General features: G+C 34.8%; 1 protein-coding gene across 1 annotated transcript; it reads right to left on the bottom strand.

The window, feature by feature from the left end:
- Positions 1-11,213: 11,213 nt before the first annotated feature.
- Positions 11,214-20,966, bottom strand: LOC143246120 (uncharacterized). Its single transcript, XM_076492338.1, has 3 exons — positions 20,458-20,966; positions 15,993-16,147; positions 11,214-12,384 (listed from the first exon to the last, which is right to left on the bottom strand). Exons 2-3 carry the CDS (start codon positions 16,098-16,100, stop codon positions 11,524-11,526), a joined length of 969 nt encoding a protein of 322 aa, XP_076348453.1. The 5' UTR covers positions 16,101-16,147; positions 20,458-20,966; the 3' UTR covers positions 11,214-11,523.
- Positions 20,967-22,460: the final 1,494 nt, after the last annotated feature.

Here is a 22,460-nt window from a genome sequence, read left to right on the forward strand (position 1 = left end):
GCGCCGAATGTTAGTGTTGTGAGTGCCCAAACTTACTGCTGAACCACCGGGCAAGAACAATACGCTTAATATATTAGGTTTTTGTTCGGTGAACTTTTCGGTGATTGCGTTATACCGAATAAATGGATCAGTGTCTTAATTATAAATAACCACAATAGAATACAAATATATTTAAAGACTGCGTAACGACAAACAGTTTAGGTAATTCTTTCTTTCGGTTAGTCTTTAATAATTATCACTCTCTAAGGTTACTATTTAAAAACTAGAGAAAACCAAACTGAACTTCCTGTAATAAAATCACATGTCATTGTTTTTTGTCTACAATGAACCGTTGAATTTTTAGTTTCTAAAGAAAGTTTGTTAATTGTCTATTTTAGAATTTAGTTTAGAATTTATAGCTATCATTTTGGTCAATACATTTTAAATTTTAGACTTCTCAGTAAAATATTTTCTTTCTTAACAAGCACAATATAGTGAAGAATATTGATAAAAGAATCATTTATAAGAAATTTGACAAGGTTGCTGTAGTTTTCACTCATAAATATACAAGTGTTTGTTAATGAATTAATATTATGTAACTCAATGAATGATGAAAATGAAGAAGCTTGATACAGAACATTTCAGATTTTCAAGGCTATATTTCTATACATTCTCCAAGATGTATGTGTTAAATTTCAGAATACTCTTTTAGTACATGTTTGTACAACTTATGATTAAATTGAGAGTTTCTATAAATTGTACAACACAAATTATGCGGATAGGAAGTATCAGTACCAATTCTCAGAATCTATGAATAAATATTTTGAGATAAATTCACTATCATAGAGTATCATGTGAGTCATATTAAACAAAGAAATATTGTTTAACATCATGCAAACACTAAGAATATAAAAAAAATCAGGAAAAGTAAAATAGTTTGTTTGATAATTAAGAAACAAGTAATCTAGGAAATAAATTAAAAATCAAGAATAACTGGTGAAACAGTTTTGTGAATAAATGAAAATCATAAAATTGTAAATCAATGTTATAAATCATTCAATAATTAAGAACAACTAAAATAATCTGAGAAATTAATTAAAAATTAAATATTTACTTTCAATTAACAGAAAATCTGGAAGAAAGTTTTAATTCCTTGTAGATCTGTAGATATGGATTTTACTCTTTAGTGGTGCAGTAGTTGATATAAAGTATTAATTACGAAACAAATTACAAAGACTGTACTTCACCGTCATTAAGTTTATTAATATTTTTCTTATATAAGTATGTAAGCTTTACAATTAGAGGTGTGATTATTCAATAAAACAAAAGGTAACATTATTTATTTGCCAAAGTACATTACAATTAACTTGAATTATAAAATTATGATCATTATTTTCTTATATGGCCCGGCATGGCCAAGCGTGTTAAGGCGTGCGACTCGTAATCTGAGGGTCGCGGGTTCGCATCCCCTTTGCGCCAAACATGCTCGCCCTTTCAACCGTGGGGTGTTATAATGTGATGGTTAATCCCAGTATTCGTTGGTAAAAGAGTAGCTCCAGAGTTGGCGGTGAGTGGTGATGACTAGCTGCCTTCCCTCTAGTCTTGCACTGCTAAATTAGGGACGGCTAGCACAGATAGCTCTCGAGTAGCTTTGTGCGAAATTCCAAAACAAACAAACAAAAATTTTCTCATTTAATATTTTTATTCCTATTTAGCAATTAGAAAATAATCCTTCATTGTATATTTTTAAATTCAGTGTCTATGTTGTTGATTTTTCGTGCATAACGTTTATTCGTAAACTCTTTGTGAGTTTCATGTAAGGGTGTATAAAGTTTCTCTTATCTGTGTTGGTAAACTTGTTTGAAAAAGCAGTAAACTTTGGTTACTTATTTGTTGAATTCTGTATTTTTTACATGAATATCAATTTCTTTATTGAATCCTTTTTAGTAGAGATGCAATGGATTAAATTAAATTAAATACAAATGACGATTTTGACTTTGAAATAAAACTTATTAAGTAAAGTTTTAATTCTTTTTCACACTTGAAAAAGCTTAACAATCTTTTAGAGGTTTTTTTTTCCTTTCTGTCACTTCCTTATCAATAACATCAATATAATTTGTTTACAGTGTTCTTTTTTAAACATAAGATTTTATTTATTTTTATTTTTTTCCTTAATTTCTTCTCCCATATATTCTCAGGTAACTTAGAGGTAATAGTAGCAACTGAATTGCACGAGATTTAGCAGACACTACTATGCAAAGATAAAACTTTATTTCTTACTTTACTGAATTGAAGGAAAAAAATGGACACAGTTTTGCAGTGAACGCAAATAATTCTTTATATACAAGTAGACGTGATAATACACTTGACCAAGATATAATACACAGGATGATAAGCATCATTTGTACTTGATAAGTTTGTACTTTAAGTTTGACTTTATTCTCCATTCTCCTTGTGTTGGTTTTCCAGTCTAAGAAAGCCCAGCATTATACACAAAGGTTCTATAATACTTTCCTCTCAGCATGCATGTGTTACCCATGTTACTACTGGATATTTCACAAATAAAGATAATAGAGGATACGTCCTGAAGGCAGCACCTGCCTTCCCAGTGAAAAAGATTATTGTCTTGCATTATATGGTGTAGGCAACTATGCTATCATATAAAATCTTCCATACCTGTACATGTAAACACAAAGGGAAAATAAACCAGAAAATTATCATTGTTATTTATGTTGTATGAAAATAAAATGTTAAAACTTTGAAGATATAGCTGTATAAAAATATTTGTTATCAGTAATTTCTATGGTATTATTTTTTTAAAGCAGAGTCGATCACCAGCTATTTCAAAATTAATAATGTTGGTAAATTACTTGTCTGCATCGGTAAACACATAACTTCTTTTGATGATTTGAAAAAAATACCATTATTTAACTTTAAATTATTTTTTTTTTGCTTAATAATAAAGTTGAGCATTTTGACCGTCATGTCTACCAATAAATATCAGTGAAAAGTAACTTCAGCCCACTAGTTTCAGATTTTTAAATATTTAAATAAATTTGGACAAGAATTTCCGTATGTAACACGCTTTACTAAGAAAGACTGTTTTAAAGCTTTGGACGTTAATTAAACTTGTAGATATATAAATGATATTCTTGTACCAAATTTTTAAGATTTTTTAAATACAGCTGTACCAGTTTATTCACGAGAGTTCGAACTAGAAAAAGCTCTCTTCTTGCATCTAGAAATAAAGCACAATATCTAAATTTGATATAAACATTCAAGGTTAAAGAGTTCATTAAAACAAAAAAATTGAATTGTGAAGTTATAAACTTTACAATCCCGACTATGAAGGTTATAAATACGTTGTGTTACAATATTTACTACTCTAAGCTTATAACATACAATATCATATTTTTGTCAATACAAGATTTTGTGAATAGAGTGCGTAAATTCATGCTTAGTTTTTAATAATTGACGTATCTTATGGCACGTTTTGAACACACAATTCATTTGATTCTATGGGAAAGTTAACAATATTCTTGTTACAGTTTATTCATTTACAAGTTTTACAAAGGATCACAATATTTTAATATCTTTCACACTTACACTTTAATTCCTTGATATATTATTTGGAATAAGAGTGAGCAGTCTTTGAATATTGACCACCACTCGTTTTATCTCCTACTAGTTTATGTTACTATTATATATAGTTAATATTAGCTAATTAACGTTTTCATAAATTGTATGGTAATACGTTATTAGTGACAGTAGTTTCTAACTGTTACGTCCAAAAGCCACAGGATATTTAGTTTTATTAAAACATGTGTAAAACTTTTCTTTTTTTGTTGTTCTTGTTATTTTGTGCTATCAACATAGTGTTTAGTTTGAGGTTGAATCCATTTTTTTTAATTTACAGTTCATATAATGCACTTTAATTATTTTTTCCATAGAACGTCCTGTATGACCTATATATATATATATATACTATTGCAGTAATAATAAGTTAATTGATAAAAACTACTACTGCTGTATTTTTCGAGGCCCGGCATGGCCAAGCGCGTAAGGCCAAACTGTTTAAATTTATAACAATACTAAATAAATAACATTTGTAAACCGATAAGTAAACTATTAACATAGTTGGATTTAGAATATAATACGTTGCATACTTAAACATTTATTCGTCTCTCTTATCTTAATCCAAGTTTTAAAGTCTACATTCTGAATGTGTTTAATCTTAACAATGTAAATTTTAAAATGTTTGACATTACGTTAATGTAATATGACCATTTTAAAGACGTTTATTAATGTTCGATTTACTAATGACAGTGTTCCAATTTAGATTTAACTGGGTAAGTGAACTTGTGGGATATCCATAGCTCTTACGAGAGCGAAATATTGCCTTAATAAAGTTACATGCTGGAGATATAGGTTATGATTTTATTTTGTTTGTAGAATTTTGTCATAGTATTTAGTAGCAATGTAAAAATTAATCGAATGCTGAGTAATCTGACACTACACTTACTATAAATTTCCACTTCATAATTACACTCAAAAGTTTTTGTTCTCAAAGTCAACTCCATCTTATTTTTATCTACATTTTCACTAAACTATTTTCCGCTAAACGTAACTAGTACAAAACTGAACTTCAATAACACAAATGTCAGATAATAATATGTCTAACCTACTACTTTATGATACATTAAATTTCATGAATAACAGATTCTGACAAATGTTTGAGCATCTAAACAAGTCTTCATTAAATATAATATTAAATATAATGTATTAAAATATATAAATAAGTAAAAATTGAGGATATTTTACTGAAAGTTTGTGGTAAGTACTTTTAGTTATTAATAAAGTCATTTTAACAACTTCGCCCTAGTTATATGGAAATTAACTCCTTATTTCATATAATAGTTGAAAATTAGACTTTATAGTGGACTTAATGTGTGGTAGTTGGGAGTTATACTTGTTAGTTTAGATGACAGATTGGATATTTTGATACTAGTATAATTTGTCCACTGGGCTACTAATTATTGCCTTGCCACCATAAGGAGCTATAATGCCTACTTCAGGAAGTACGTTTATCTTACTTTCAAGTGGTAGTATCTTATTATTTTCATTTTCTTCTTCTTTCCTTTGGAGATCAATCATCTTTCCATAAGTGTCTGCAGGGAGTGAAGGGTGATATAGTGATTTTATTATTTATGAATTTCTTCATGAGAGATTGTCGAACAGAAGTTAAGACTAATAGACAGTGTATCTCCACTGCAATGTGTATCCTACTTTCAAAACCTGCAGTACATTTTATATCAAATATTACAGTCTCTACCCTGTGGATCATTTGATTGGTGCAGCATTTTTTAAAATTTTGTACGTGTTTGTTTTCGTTTATTACAAACACACGTTATGTAATATATTAATTGTAGAAATGTAAAGCAATAAGTTAATAACAAGTGCAATACGTGTTAAATGTTATAAATGCAAATCTGGGCATGCAAGTTATATATAGAACTATTTTCTGTTTAAAATTAAGCACACAGATACACAATAGCCAATCTGCGTCTGCCCATCAGGAGTATCTAAACCTGTAATAACACTATGTATATAGGAACACCCATCTCTCTTTATAAAACAAGTGGAAGGGTATAATAATGCTGTTTGTTTTTTCAGTTCCTACAAACCTAATACTTGGGAAAATCTTGATATTTTAACTGTTCTTGTTTCATTTAGCTCTAGTAATATCTGCCAATGCTTCTTTGTGTCTGGTTCCTCCCAATGTTTATTATCTGGTATATTTGGAATCCCCCTTTCATATATGTTTTATTTTTCATACATTAATCTCCATGTGATCTGTTAAACTTCTCTAGTATAACTGTCTAGATAGATCTCATACAACACTCCCTTCTATTTCTCTATAACTACCTTCCCCTTTGTCTTCTGTTTGATTTTCTCACATGTATTGTTACAAACTTTTTACAATGAAGGTCTTTCTTTCATGATTCCTTCAGTTCTCACAAATCTACATTCAGAACGTTACTGTTTAACACTTGTAAGGTTTTGATGTCTTGCTTGCTCTTGTATTCTTGAGCTCTAGTGGTGACCATCAATACTTCATCAGTTTTCCTTCTGTCTGGTACCTTCATATACTTTCTAGCATATTTTGAATCATCTGGTTATATAGTGGTTTTTTTTAAACATGTAGTCTTCAGTTCTCAAACATGTAATTTGTCTTTCATTTGATCATAAGATACTAGTCTGGTTCCTGCTGCTGTGCTACTGCAACCAGTGTATATAGGCCCTTCACTTTCTTTGTTTCTAACATATTCACTCGACCACTAGAAGTGCACTAATCAATGATAAAAGTGTCACTTCTTTCTCATGGTGTATCTGACGTGTTTTATTGATTATTTTTAGTTTGACAACAGAACCTTTGTCGACAGCCAATCTTTTCTAGTTTCTCACCATCACTATCTTTAGAAGTTGCTCCAGCTCCTTTATATTCAGATTTCTGCTGTTGCTTAGTGGTAATGGACTCGCATTACTATTAAATTATAATTCACTCACAGTACCCCATGAGTGACCACACATGTATCCTTACTTTAAATAATTATCTCCTTTTCGTCAAAATTCACACAGACGGGTTCAACTAATATAGAACCCCCTTTAACTTGATAAATTATTATATTTATCTCTATTAAACTCTGAAACTCACTTCATAATATCTCCTGATATGGTTAATTATTCTCATACCAACTTATTTCACGTTTTCTTTCAGTAACTAACTTTCTGATAGGAGTGCACTTTTACTCAACCTAACTTGCACTCGCATGGTTACCTCAATATTCAAAGTAAACAAACTTAAAAAGAGGTGGAAAAAACATCTAAAGATTACGCGATTTTTATTACAAAATAAAGTATTGTTGTTTGACAATAATACTTGTTAGATAATCACAATTATTGTTCTGAAAATAATTTAAACAACTCGCCTGGTAGGTAAATTACCTAAGGATGGTGGTTTCGCTATTAGCCTGCAGGTAGATATAGTGACTGACGCATGTTGTGACTTAAAATAAATTATATCAGTTCGATTATATTAAGTTTAACATAACCACATAAAGTGGTCAGAGAAAGTTATACATTATAAATTTATAATACGATATTGTCCTAGATCAATTTTAAAAATTAGACATTTACATTACCAACGAATAAAAAGCACATGCACTAAAGACTTTTTATCTCTATTTTGTCTTAGTTTCTTCATTTCGAACACCCTTCGGTGTGGATTCCTGTACGTGGTGAGGGGACCTCCCAGGGAAGGTTCTGTTCTTTCAATTTACTTCCTCTGGGCTCTAAACATCCACCCACGTGTTTGCCGTGCGTGGCTACCCGTGAAGGGGAGGAGAGGATCCTGATGGTTGAGGGATCCAACCCGAACACATCACTTTGGCCTTAAATTCCTGTAGACGGACAGCCTTGGGATTTCTTCCCTTGGGTCAGTCGGCTGGTCAACTTGGGCTAGGGTCAACCAAGTACCAGTGTTGGATGTTCTCAACAGGTGTTGTGGACATTGTATCTGCTGGTGTTTGGGTATAGTGCTCACAAAACCCTTGCGTTGCTGCAGTGTCCTTGTTTGGCATCGTAGTGCGTCCCTTCACTAGTGCTCCATGGTGGGTGTGGTCAGTGGACACCGAAATGTTCCTTTTTTAATGATCCTCCAAATAAACACTTAAATAAAATAGTGGAAAAAACAATCCACAGGTAAACGACCACGTCTTGCAGATTCTGATCAGAAATCTTCAACATCTGTAACACCTGTTGTATCTCATTTTCCTATTGTCTTACAGATAAAACTTTAAGGCAAATGTCTCCCTTTTTCATTCTGAAGAGACTAAAGGGACTTGGTGGCTCTCCACAGTCAGTAAAGAAACTTCAATCTGATGACATATTGGTAGAAACATTCACATCTGAACACAGTGAACTCCTCTTGCATTCAATCGATCCAGGGCAGGATCCATGACCTCCTTCGAATAAAGACAGTAAAAAAAAAGACGTGGTCGTAAACAGAAGGGTTCTCCACCTCGTTCGCCTACACATGAATAAAAACGACCACCTTCCTACAATGGAACTATTGGGGTTTACGTTCTAACCTGAATGACAACAAAACACTAATTGCTTCCTACAATCCTGTATGTCTTTCCTTACAGGAAACATTTCTAAAACCTGCCAATACAGTCACCTTTCGGCGGTTTTCTTTGTACAGAAATGACAGGCTGTGTGATGGACGAGTGCATGGAGAGGTGGCACTGTTGGTTGATCAGCATGTGCCCACCCTGTCTTTGCCACTCGACACACCTTTGGAGGCCTTAGCTATCCGTGTATCCTTGGATTGTACCATCACTGTTTGTTCTCTCTATCTGTTTCCTGGAGAGACCTATGATCAATCAGACCTTGATGTTCTCATTGAACAGTTGCCATCTCCCTTTTTAATCATGGGGGGACTTTAATGGACATCATCCCCTCTGAAGAAGTGCTCATATCGATAGGAGGGGTCGCTCTGTAGAGCATATGCTCTCTAATGACAACCTTTCTCTTTACAATACTGGTTCTTCTACTTATTTTCATGCACCTAGTCAGTCCTTTACTGCTATTGATCTATCAATTTGCTCCTCTTCACTTTTCTCTCATTTTTCATGGAAGGTTGACAATAATAAGTGAGTCAGTGATCACTTTCATATAATTTTGAGAGACTGGCCGAGGCCGATGCCACCCGACCCGCGTGTCCCAGTGGAAACTAGATCAAGCAAACTGGCCATCTTTCACTGCTCTCACAGAACTTGATCCTGCCATCGTCTGTAAGCCATCAATACACTGGCTGTATTATACAAGCAGTTGTTCAATGTGTTCCTAAAACCTCGACACGTTTTCCACGATATCCACGTCCGTGGTGGAATTCTGCCTGCCACAAGGCACGGTAGTCTCTAAAACGGGCCTGAGATACTTGTTGTAGGTATTCCACACTCTCGCATCGCATCGCTTTCCAACAAGCCCGTGCACATGTTCGGTGAGTAAGAAATCAAAGCCAGAAGGAATCTTAGATTAAGTTCACAACCGGCATATCTTCTACCACCAGTTCCAAAGTCATATGGGACAAGATTCGAAAGGTCAGTGGGCAATATAATTCTGTTCCCTCTCGATCTTGCTCTCTGATGACCAGGAAGTAGCTGATACCCGGACCATCGCCAATGCTCTTGGTGAAAGCTTTTGCTAGGTATCTAGCACTTCTGCTTCTTCCTCCACCTTCTTAACCATCAAGACTCGTGTAGAGCGATCACCTCTTTCCTTTCGAGCTGATTGTCTCTATGACTATAATCGTCCCTTTACACTGGTGGAACTCAAACTGGCCCTTCAACGGTCTGGCAGTAAATTGGACCTGATAATGTACACTATAAAATGCTGTGCCATCTATCTCCTGCTTCTCTTGCTGTTCTTCTGGTTGTTTTTAACTGGATCTGGCATGAAAATGTTTTTACTGATGCCTGGCATTATGCTATTGTCCTACCTTTCTCTAAGCCTGTGAATGATTCCAAGATTCCTTCAAACTACCGTCCAATTGCTTTGACGAGCTGTCTCTGTACGACCTTAGAGAGGATGGTTAATGCTCGTCTTGTTTGGTTCCTCGAATTAAACAGCCTTCTCTCGCCTACTCACTGTAGGTTCCGACGACAGCTCTCCACCGTGGATCACCTGATTCAACTTGAAACTTCAATCAGAAAAACCTTTCTCAAACGACATCTTGTATTAATATTCTTTTACATTGAGAAGGCTTATGATACAACATGGAGGTATGGCATTTTGCAAGACTTCCATATATATGGGTACCGTGGTTATTTGTCCATTTTTGTTTAAAAAATTTTACTGGACAGGAGATTCCAAGTTCATGTGGGATCAACACTTTCCTTTTCTTTTCTACAGGAACTTGGAGTTCCTCAGGGCTGAGTTTTGAGTGACGCACTTTTCAATATAAAGATTAATGCCATCATTGAACAACTCCCTCTTACTGTTGCAAACGGGCTCTATGTCGACGACTTTCATATCTCATGTCAGTCGTCGAACATGAGGTATATTGAGCGGCAGCTACAGACTCTCCTCAATCGTTTACTGAAATGGCCACAGCAAAACAGTTTTAACTTCTCTCTCTCTAAAACCATTTGCATGCACTTTTGCCGCCAACGTGGTATTCACCCTGATCATGAACTCTGTATTAGTGAAGTTGTGCTGCCTGTGGTCCCTGACACAAAGTTCTTGCTGAACCCCATTCATCATCAAGGACTTTGGCTCTGCACTGGGGCTTTGCGGACTTCCCCAGTTCACAGCTTGTACATAGAATCTCATGAACCTTCTTTGTACCTCCGCCGTTTGCAACTGTTTTTACTATGTGCTTCAAAACTTCGTTCCTTTCCAAAGCTTCCTAATTTCACGCAAAGCTGCACGAGCTAGCCGTCCCTAATTTAGCAGTGTAAGACTAAAGAGAAGGCAGCTAGTCATCACCACTCACCGCCAACTTTTGGGCTACTCTTTTACCAACAAATAGTGGGATTGATCTCACATTATAACGCCCACACGGCTGAAAGAGCGAGAATGTTTGGTGCGACGGTGATTCGAACCCGCGTTGTAAATCCGTAGACGGAATGACGACAAGTGGCGTTTAATCAGAGTGAAAACTACTTTACCGACATATCTCGTCACTTAACTAATGAGTGGTTATGTAACTTTGGTATTGTAGTATACGATCGTTATGCTATGATCAAACTTGAAAGAACACAAAATGCAAAATACTGTAAAAATGACCAACTCATTCCTAGATATCTTAAAACATTTTCCCTCTAAGAAACTGCGTAAAAAAAGAAATTTAATCTATAATAAGTCATATATCACTAAACTACTAAAAAAAATGAAAACTGGTCTTGGACTGTTAAAGTTAAAGGTTATTATTACCAACTATACTCAAGCAAAAAACAACTAAAACTCCAATGAGCGATATATAAAACAAATAAAATAGTTTTTAAAACACCACCAGGCTTAGGTTCTTACTGTATACAAATTCATAAAATACTTTCTTTATTTTTCAAATTTTGTATAGACAGAATAATGATAGTAATATTTACAAATAACGGTATTAAAATATATTTAACAAATTTTATTGTGTTACTAGATGACACATTGGTAGGTTTCTTGTATCATCTCCAAATTATTTATTATATTTCTACACGTTAATAAAACTTATAATCTTCGATTTTTATGTTGAATATTTACAAACATAGAATGGTAAGTAGAAAAGCTGATAAGAAAAGCACGTACATTTTACGTAATTCACTGTTATTTCACCGAGTTACTGGAACGTTTTGAATGTTGTATACAATAAATTTGAAGACTACATATCTGATTTCTAATTTATTTTTTACTAAATTGTCAGTTAATTATTATACTACTAGAATACAACTGGTGTTTGTTGTCCTTTCACGTGCTTTAAGATATCTTTAATTACTGACACGTGCGAGTGTGAGATCTTGAGATATTTTTGTATTTAACATCTCTGGGTCTTATGACGGAACGATGGTTGTTGAAATTTTTCTTAAACTGTTTAGTCGAACCTTCCTTGCCTACACCCGTAAGCCTTTCGTAACTACCATGTAGCACATGTCTTCTTCGAAAGTTATCTTCTGGTTCGTCTGTTTTCGGACTGTCACCTTCGATCGTCTGGTGATTACCCGGGATCGAGCCTGTATCTTGTGAACATCTTTCCCGTTTACTTTGAAACTGATGTTCTAATGATTCGGTACTTTCAGCGAGATGAGGTTTTGCCAGGCTTACTTTGCATTTAGCCTTTTCTGGATGAAGGTCAGTGAACGATGCGAGGTCAAAAGGTATTTTTTTAAAACTCGATTCATTATTTTTACAATTCAGCCTGTCAGTGGTTTCATTAAAAGGGTTACAGTCGTTTTTCTCGACAATATTCAACTCTTCTTGCAATTGCCGAACAGTCAGGTTTGTAGGTAAATAATTTCTCTTGCCATCTCCTGGATTTCGGGTCTTCCAGTAATTCAGTTCACACAGCGTCTCTTGTATCAAACGGTCTTTCTCACACAGCTGTTCTATAACTTCTTTCTGCTCTTTTCTAAACTTGCCTTCTAAGAAAATCAAGCTGGAAATTAAATTTTTTAGTAAACAGCCTTTCTCACACCATAAACTAAAAATAAGTTCATTCTGTTTCTTTAGCTGTGTTCTTAAGGTAAATATCTCCTGATTGGCCTTCAAAGTTTGTTCTCTTATCAAGGCTATTGTGTCTTTTAGAACTGCTTCCATGACAGCAAGCTTCTGTTTTAGCATTTTAACTTCGTAAGTCTGTTGGAGGAAAAGATAAACTGAAATGAAGTAGCACCAGCAGAAAGAGAAATAAGGAGTGAAGTTGTGTGTAATATAATGATTTAGAATGCATTTTGTAGGGATAATAATTTAAGAATAAATCCCCCCCTAAAGAGGGAGTGGAGTTGTGTGTAATATAATGATTTAGAATATAATTTGCAGTGATTATAATTTCATAATAATCCAGAAAAAAAAATCACCCCACCCCTAAAAAGAAAAAAAGTGTTAGGCGAGTTTTAATTGGTTGGATGATTATTGTTCAGTACAAAGCTACGCAACCTTTTGTGGCCACAACTGTTATGAAACTCAGTTCTCAGCGTCAGAATCCTTCACACTTGACGCTCCACTTTGGAAGGAGGGGGACAACGACTTTTACTCAATAGCATTGCCAAACATAAAGACGAACATTTAGTACTAGTTCCAACATCTCATGTACGATAACACTTATTACTGTGTGTTATCTCCACATAATGTTATTGTACTAACTTTAGCAAATCAAATGAGTTATGTGGACTCCGTCTGTCCGAAATGTTGAAGTTATAAATCTCCGCTATAAAACTGGGCGAAGAAGAGAACTTACTGCTTTGTTTGAATTTCGCGCGGAGCAGCACAAGGGCTTACAAGTTGCTTTCTTTCAGTATTTACACAAATCTGTGTATATTTATCTATATGCATGTACATTTCTATATATTTTACAATTAAATCGTTTATTTCGTATTTTATTACCAATAACTTTGTTATATCAGTTAAATACCGTTATTGTTAAATAATTGTAAGCCTCAAAGCTTGCCTAACTTTTGTAGTCATTTTTACAATTAATTTCTTAAATTAACAAAGTGAAATACTGCTGGAGAAAATATATTTATTTGTTGACGTATCGGGCTACTGTTTCGGTGTTAACAGTAGAAACAAACCTTGAAGAAAATATTAATTTTTCTATTATTATTTGGTGACGTTTAGGACTACATTCTCTTATTTCCTCCTTTCCAGATAATCGGGTTTGGTTTTTTGCATGGCTGATAAAAACTACAAAAAATTCGGACAAATCTATTCATTATATTAGATACATCCATAAAAGAAGAACCAAGAAACCAGCAGAAAACGTTCATCGTCATGTAACGAAAGTACCGATGCTAGACACAAACAAAATTTGTTGATATTTTATCACAGAGTAGGTAGACATGTTCCTCGAAAATCTTAGACTTCAGCAAATATTCTTATCACGCACATGCGCACTGACTAATAATCACTTTCGCATTGTTTAAAATTTGATTGAAATTTTTTCACGTGGAGAGAAACGAAAAATGTGAAATTGATTACCAGAGTTCGATATGAGGGACCGATACCGAACCTAATTAACTTGACGCAAGATGAAAAAAAATGATTATAAATTGATTGTAAGGTACTAAAGACGTAGACCATTTTGTATTACAAAACCACTTCTTTATATAGCGCACTCTTCCTGCACTTTAATGAGCCAAACATTACGGACATAAAAAGAAAGACGAAATTGCGTTGACCTTGGCGATGATGGAATAGCTCTGATCTGATATCAAAGATTCAATTTTCATCTCGCATAACTAAGTTGTAATTACTTAGCAATGATATAGTGTCCTCCAGTTGCTTACGTAACGAGGCCATATCTATATTTGAACCTACGAACTGCCATATGAATCTGTCTTCTTTGAAACATGTTCATTTGGACATTTCAAGTGTCCAACGGAAGAATTTCTGGATAAAAAAAATGGACTTTGTTGACACTTTGACAATACTGGCTTGTACCTTTAAATATTACTACGTACTATGAGCAGTGTATAACAGGAGGACATGGAATGAATGACTTATAACAACATCCGTTAAGCCTACATGCAACACTAAATATCGCTATAATGATAGGTGGGGTAGAGAGTATTTTCGAGAAAAGCTATGGTGGTAAAAGTCGAACTTCTACTTACACACCCAATCACATGACTAGACATGTTGAACAGCTAAATACTGTTGCATGACGTCACCCGAACAAAGGAGGGGCATATTATGTGGGGCACTCTCGTTTTAGACGAATTTACTTGTTTCACGTTTGATAGTGGATGAAAGAGATAATGATATATATATATATATATATATATATATAGGAGGGGACGGAGTACCTTGCACGAAATTCAACAAACGAGCAAGATAACAAATGTACTAGAAATAGTACATATCTTTTTATCAGCCAGAATTATTTGAAACCCTGCCCGAAGTTGAGCGCCCGGAACAAAGCTAAAATAAGTCGACCTGAGTTTACCTAATTTTCTCGGTAAAAGACCAGTTTTCAGCATAATACCACTTATGCTGAACAAACTCTGTCCACAACAAGATTGCAGTATCGTGGATTTTTTGAAAAACAAATTCGAATTTTTCTTAACACCACGATAGGTCACTACTTATTATCACAAATTTAGTACGAAATTTATTTTATCATGAGATCTAGCTGCGCGAATTTCATACCTCAATTTATACTTGAATTCTGTGTGTGTGTCTGTTTGCTTGCTGACAAGCGTAATTATATCTACACATTGAGTTGTTTGTACACCACTGCCCTCTATGGGCATCAATATCCGGTTTTCGCGAAATAAACTTCAGTCTTACTGCTGATTCAGCGGTGAAAATTTGGTATTTTCGAAAACAATTCTTAATAGCCCACATCAACGCCTTCCTCCCAGTGACACAGCGGAATGTCTGCGGGCTTACAACACTAGTACCGGGGTTTCGATACCCGTAGTGAGCAGAGCAGTGCAGATAGTCCCTGATGTTGCTTTGTGTTTAACTTCAAACAGACACGCATCAACTCTGGAAAAAATATTTTGAATATTACAAGTACGTTTTCTTGATATATTTGTTGCGTTATATAAGAAACAAAACGACAAACAAAGTACAATACTGTCGTTTTGTTTCGTAATAATCTTTAAAAGTTTTAAATTGGTTTATACGATGCTATGATATGGATGTTAAAAGATTGGACTTGCAACCTGTGGGCCGCGGGTTTGAATCCCATTACCAAATGTTCTTACACTTTGGGCCGTGGTGGTGTTATAATGGAAGAGTTAATCCTATTATTTGTTGATATAGAGTAACCGATCATGCACGGAAGTGTGGTAGTGTTAAATATTTGCCTTCTTTCGTGTCTGTCATTTTGAAATTTGGGAAGGCTATCAGAGATAGTCTATGAGTAAGTTTGCCCCGACCATATAAATAACATATTAAAAATTGAGAAGAATATGTGTAGCTAACTGAACGTTTTTGTTGATGCATGATAAAAAATTTTAAAAGTTTCGTGTTTGGTGACGTCACTTTACAGGCTGGAAGTTCTCTCGCGCATGATAACCCGATAGTTATTTTGTAAAGTATTAAATAACCTGAAAATCATTACTGATGTTTTTATAACCCTAAGGTAATTTTTGTAACACAGACATAATTCTTAAATAATGAAATTTAGTTTACAGGTTGAAACAAACTGTAACTTAAGATAATATTTTAGCTGGAAAATTGCCTAGGAAATGTCTACTGATACCACAGCCAGGCAGGAATTTAATATAGTAGAGTACCTCCTGCATAACAACATCTCGACGTGACGTTTCTGTTGTCGTCGCTTCTTTTGTCGTCTCGACAACTTGATAGCCGGCGTCACTGTCCATGATTTTCATGACAATCATCTGATCAGTCAAGCATGAGAAGTTGTTTCATTTCACACCAGAGTTATCTTTGAAAAAAGAAACAACAAAGAGAACCACGTTATTAGAGTTGAAATGTTATTAAAAACGGTGTATCCGTTTAGTTCTGTTTTCATAAAAAAAATTATATAAGTTTAATTCGTGGACACTTTCAGGCAAGTTATTTTCTAAGAAGCCAAGCAATTTAGATTTAATTTCTTTACTTAAATAAAAGTGCGGCTTCGATGTATCTCAGAGAGCCGTTTAAAACCAGTGCCCCGTCACACTAAACATGCTTATCCTCTCAGTCGGGGAAGGGGCGTTATAATGTTGTTATTTATCCTACTGTTTGTTAGTAAAAGAGTAGCCCAAGAGTTGGCAGTAGATGGTGATGACTAGCTGCCTTCTATCTAGTCTTACACTGATAAATCAGGGACGGCTAGCACAGATAGCTCTCGTGTAGCTTTGAAACAAAATTCAAAAAACAAAACCAAAACCAATGCATTCCAACCTTTATTCTTTAGTTTCGTTGCCACAGTGTGTGTGGCAGCTGAATGCCAAAATATGTACTTGTAAGGAAATATATTTAAGATATTAACATACAAAGTGAAAGCTATATGCATAATTAACTAAACTAACACATATTAATTATTTGTCTAACGTTTTAAAAACATAAACCAGACGGACATCTACTGGACATTTATTACCGTGAAGTATTCAAACTGTATATACAAACTAATTTTGACAACAGGTTAGTCTGTAAGTTAAGGTGAGAATGTCTTTCTTTTTCCTCCTTTTATTCACTCTGATATATCGGTTTAAAAAAACAATACAGTACTCCAGTTAAATTATGAAAAATTAACTCGGAGGTACAGAGTATATTTCAATTACAATTCACACTTGTGAATTAACCCTAAATAGAATTACTGTGGAAGTCCATTGAAAACAAAGGATATTTAAGCGCATTTTACTTTTTTAATCTACGCACAGAATCACATGTGGATCTTTGGCTTTTGAATTTCTTGGTTAATTAATTGCTTACAACATACAGTTGAAACTTCAAGCCCTGAAAAAAGAGTAAGTCGTAAAATTAAGAACTAATAAACGGTGAGGAAAATTAATCACTCCATACACGCCATGAGGGCCTAGTCGGTGAAGTAAAGGTGAGAAGAATGATAGACATTCTTAATTTATATTTTATTACAAACTTGTGGTCAGTTTTCAGTCACTACGTATTTAATTTTTTTGCAATCTATTTTAGAACAGGTAATTGGCGATTTTTCTGTTTTCTTTGCAACTAATTTAACGTCATTTGTTCGTACTGAGAAGATACGAAATAAGTTTTTAGAGGGGCACTATTCAGTGATAACATTTTATCACTACACAAGTGAGTTTTATAACTTTATTGATTTTGTTAAAACGAGTTTTCTAAGACCTCTTGTTTAAGATTCTGACCTAGTTCGTATGGTAGAGCATTGTTTATTAGATTTACTCGAGGGATATATGAGCTATCTATCTCTAATTTTGGAATTGTAAGCTCTTGTGCTATCTTTACCATAGCAAAGTGGAACTGACCGTTACACTATAACGTCCCCGACAGCAGAAAGGGCGAGCATGTATAGTGGCAGGATTCTAATTTGCGACACGCAGATTGCGATTGCAGTGCTACCAGATCATGACATGACTCGTACGTACAGTCCATTAGGGGCAGCTAGCGCAGATAACCTTCGTTTAGCTTTGCGCGAAATTCAAAACAAACAAAACAGTCCAATAAGGTGTCTTCTCAAAGATCCGACAAGTTAGACTAAAAGCAGTCACAGAGTTATGGTGTAAAAGGAATGTGAGTGGTCATTACTGTAAGACTGGTTGCCGTAGTATGTGTTATGTATCATTCTTAATATGGACTATTATTAATATAAGCTGCAGATTTGTTAACGACAAACTAACATATAGGTTCTGCTTTATATTTTAGAAGACTGGATTACTTATTAGTGCGTATGGTTGCAACTGCTTCTTTATATTTTAGGAGAATGGTTTATTTGTTATTGCATGGTGGTGAAGTGAAGATAAGGATAATCACTTCATTCATCATTTAGCATAAAAACATTCTTCACACAGAACTACAAGAAGAATTAAACAAGATCTCAAACTGACAATAAAATTATAACGTACCAATGCCAAGCATCTCACATAGTGCCATCATCTAGAAAAAGATAATAGTAATACTCAAACAATATTTTCAGCGTGAACTCACTTATTTTTCCATGACAGGAGCTTGCCAAAAGACTAATAATTGAAACATAGAGACGTGTTGTTCGTTGCAAATGTACAGTATACTAGAAGTACGAGGTGAAAGAGATGAGGACTAGGCATCATGCGATACCCTGCTAGCAGCCTTCATTTTTTTTCATACATGCATCTTTTACTGCAAAACTTTCTTATAAGAAATACACTTTTATCAAATCCTAGCATTAAATATTACCTCATTCACATCCTTCTCAGCTCTTTCGATTTTATTCTAACGTGTCGAAAAAGAGTTCCGCTTCAACTGCCCTCTGGTGCGTGAAGTAATTAATGCAACCTGGGAAGAAAGTTAACCTGTTCATACGCCCCTATTTTTTAGAGTTGGGAGAATTTGACAGTCAATTATTCTTAACCTTTTCTTTCTTACTGGTTAAAAATAACATTTTCCTTCATATTGCTCTCTGGAGCACACGTGTCTAGACCAAGACAAATACGGTCACTAATGCTTTTACTTTATAAAGATAACAGTTTTCCAGCAAGTGTTTTCTAAAATATCACAGACACTTATCTCTCTATACTGTGTAACTTACTTGGATAAACTTTCGTACCTGGGGATGGACAAACCACCCTGAAATTGTTAATTTGTTATATATATATTTTTAGATAGCAGAAAAATATTTAAAACTATAAGTTTTCAGAACACACTCAACGAGATATGTTCAAATATTATCTCCAACCCCAACTTGAACACTGGCTTTAGTAAATACCTGTTTCAGTTATATTTTCTTATAAAACATGTTGTGTACTTGTTGTAGTGTCTTAGACCTTCTTATTTAAATTAGATCACAGAATGATCAAATAAGTTATTCTACAATTGTGGAGTTGTTAAAAATATCTTAGAAATAAGAGAATTAAATGATGGAATGATCAGGTCAGCCAAGTCACCTGATATCAGGTCAGCCAGTCACCTGATATCCGTCCGATTGAAAATTTATGGGCTGAGTTAAACCGATTAACGAAAGATCGCAAATCAAACACAAAAGATGAACTTTCTGAAGTACAAAAAGTATTCAGTCACTCAGGAATATCTGTACATTGAAAGCATGTGAAGTAGTACTGAAATCTAAGGGAATGTCGAACAAATATCAACTTTTGAAACCTCAGCAAGTACAGGGTAGCTTTTATGAGAAAATATAACTAAAACCATGACAGTGCAGGTATTTACTGAAGCCAGTGTTCAAATTAGGATTTAATATCATATTTGAACAGACCTCGTCAAGTGTGTTCTGAAAACATATAATTTTATATATTATTCTGTTAGCTAATAATAGATAACAAAATAACATTTACAAAGGGGAATTTTTGTTTCCCTCCATTTTTTTCCGCTATCCGGTACTATAATGGTTTCCATACGAACTGATTTTGTTTGTTTGTTTTTGATTTTCGCGCAAAGCTCTTCGAGGGCTATCTGCGCTAACCATCCCTAATTTAGCAGTGTAAGATTAGAGGGAAGGCACTAGTCATCACCACCCACCACTAACTCTTGGGTTACTCTTTTGCCAACGAACAGTGGGATTGACCGTTACATTATAAAGCCCTCACAGCTGAAAGGCCGAGCATGTTTTGTGCGATGGTGATTCGAGCCCGCGACGCTCAAATTACGAGTCGAACGCCTTAACCCACCTGGCCATGTCGGGCCGAAATAATATGCAAAATGCTCTTTGTCTTTAATTTGTATAATCACGAAGCACGTTTAATTTGTTTTTATTTATTTATATTTCGACAGTTTTCTATTCCAAAGCTTTGTTTTTCTCATTTTTTTTACAATAAAATATAATGATTTTGTAAAACCCAATTTATATTTTGGTAATAACTTTTTGCTTGAGAAAACCTTCATTATGGTTGCATTAATCTCTGGCATATAGTGGTTTCCATGAAAAAAAAATGTATATTTCACTCCTAGAGTAAGGACAGTACTGATGCGTGTTTGCAAAGGTGTAAAACTGCGTCACAGAATTAGTGATTAATTAAAGTTATCAGTCTATTTAACGTGTGAAATTTAAAAGTTACTTTTGGAATCGGTAAAACCGAAGAACAAACCATAACCGAAGCTTACCTCTTCTCTGATGTCGTTTAAAGCGACTTCGATATTTTCGGTGTTTCGATACGGTCTAATATCAACTCTGACGACAAAACCAAAATAACCTTAAAATCTGCTATGTCGATACAGTGTGTATTTGTTACTACCAGAACGAAGATATCTATCACAGTCTTCCGTTAGCGTAACTACGACAATCACCTGCCCAGACGTACGATGAGACCATACGTTCTGACTAGCGTTTGTACTTGCTGGTAATGAAGCGAGAGTGACGTCACATCCGGAATTAAATACAAGTGCTCTCGAGACTGTAAAAGTTTCGAGCAAAGTTGAAATACACTGGGTATGCAATGTTATTATGCAGTTTGATGGATATATATATATAGTTGTTTTTAAATGCGCTCTTTACTCACAAACACCATCTATGCTTTATGGCGCATGCACTCAGCGACAACAGAACAAATTGTACTGAATGAACTATTAACCCTGAAGATATCGTGCAACACCAATAAGTATGGGACTTTCAACCATCTATTAGCACGTTCGTGAAGGGTGTTGATTGTTGTAGTGAAGATACAAAGAAAGGAAATTAAAGAAAGTCTACATCGTTCAGCCAAATACTACAGTGAAACATAGTCGTATGTATCTAATGTACAGTTATGTGTACAATATTTTAAAGGTAACCCTATCAGAGTAGTTCAAAAACAGTAAAACGTGACCGGTTTTATTTAATACTTTGTCATTGTAACACACAGTAGTCGCTAATGGTTCATATATTTGACACTTCAAACACTTTTCGGCCCAGCATGACCAAGTGGTTAAGGCACTCGACTCGTAATCTGAGGGTCGTGGGTTTGAATTCCCGTCACACCAAACATGCTTGCCTTTCCAGCCTTCGGGGCGTTATATGTGACGGTCAATCCCACTATTCGTTGGTAAAAGAGTAGCACAAGAGTTGGCGGTGGATGGTGATGACTAGATGCTTTCCCTCTGTAGTTACACTGCTAACGTAGGGACGGCTAGCCTAACTAGCCCTTGTGTAGCTTTGCGCGAAAGTCAAAAACAAAAAAAAATTGATCGTTTCTGAAACATATATATCGTTTATTAGGAAGAGTGTATATGTCAATACATGTAAGACATACCAACAAAATGAACATGCACCATTGTACGTGGTGTTTGTTTGCTTGGAATTAAGCACAAAGCTACACAACGAGCTGTGGAAACCCGGTTTCTAATAGTGTGAGTTCGCTACATATTGCAAAACCACTGGGGGGGCGGAGTATATGAAACTAATACAGCAAAGTGTATATCAGTGAAAGTGACAATCGTCGAACATGAACGGACATGTTCCTGATAGGTGTACCGAAATTACACAGTAATTTTAAATTAATATCAATATCCTAATTTAATCTGTAAAAAAAAGCAAACAAACTTTCATGCGGGAGGGTAGGTTAAGGTGAATTTTTCAGATTTCACCCTCCAAGATCCTGACGAAGTCGTCCTTTCTGTAGCTTTGTAATAAGAAACAACGACAACTACCAACTAATAAGTAAACTTATTTTATTCTAATTCTTGTGGTTTTAACCAATTTCGACAAACATATTTAACGACAGCATGGAATAGGCTCGTTTCTTTAGTTTGTTTTGAATTTCACGTAAAGCAACACGAGGGCTATCTGCACTAGCCGTTCCTAATTTAGCAGTGTAAGACTAAAGGAAAGGCAGCTAGTCATTATGACCCACCGCCAAATTTTGGATTATTCTTTTACCAATGAACAGTGAGATTGATGGAAACATTATAACTCCCCCAAGGATGAAAGGGCAAAGATGTTTGGTGTGACGGGGATTCGAACCGGCGATCCTCATATTACGAGTCGAACGCCCTAAGCACCTGACCATGTCAGGCCAATAGGCACTTTTAAAAAAATGCAAAGTCAGATATTAGAATGTGATAAGCTATAATGGAGCGATTCTTAACTGTAAGAGAGCGCTCAAACGTTTAATTCGCAACTAACAGTTTCT

This window comes from Tachypleus tridentatus, chromosome 3, assembly GCF_004210375.1.
Source record: "Tachypleus tridentatus isolate NWPU-2018 chromosome 3, ASM421037v1, whole genome shotgun sequence".
Lineage (NCBI taxonomy): Eukaryota > Metazoa > Arthropoda > Merostomata > Xiphosura > Limulidae > Tachypleus > Tachypleus tridentatus.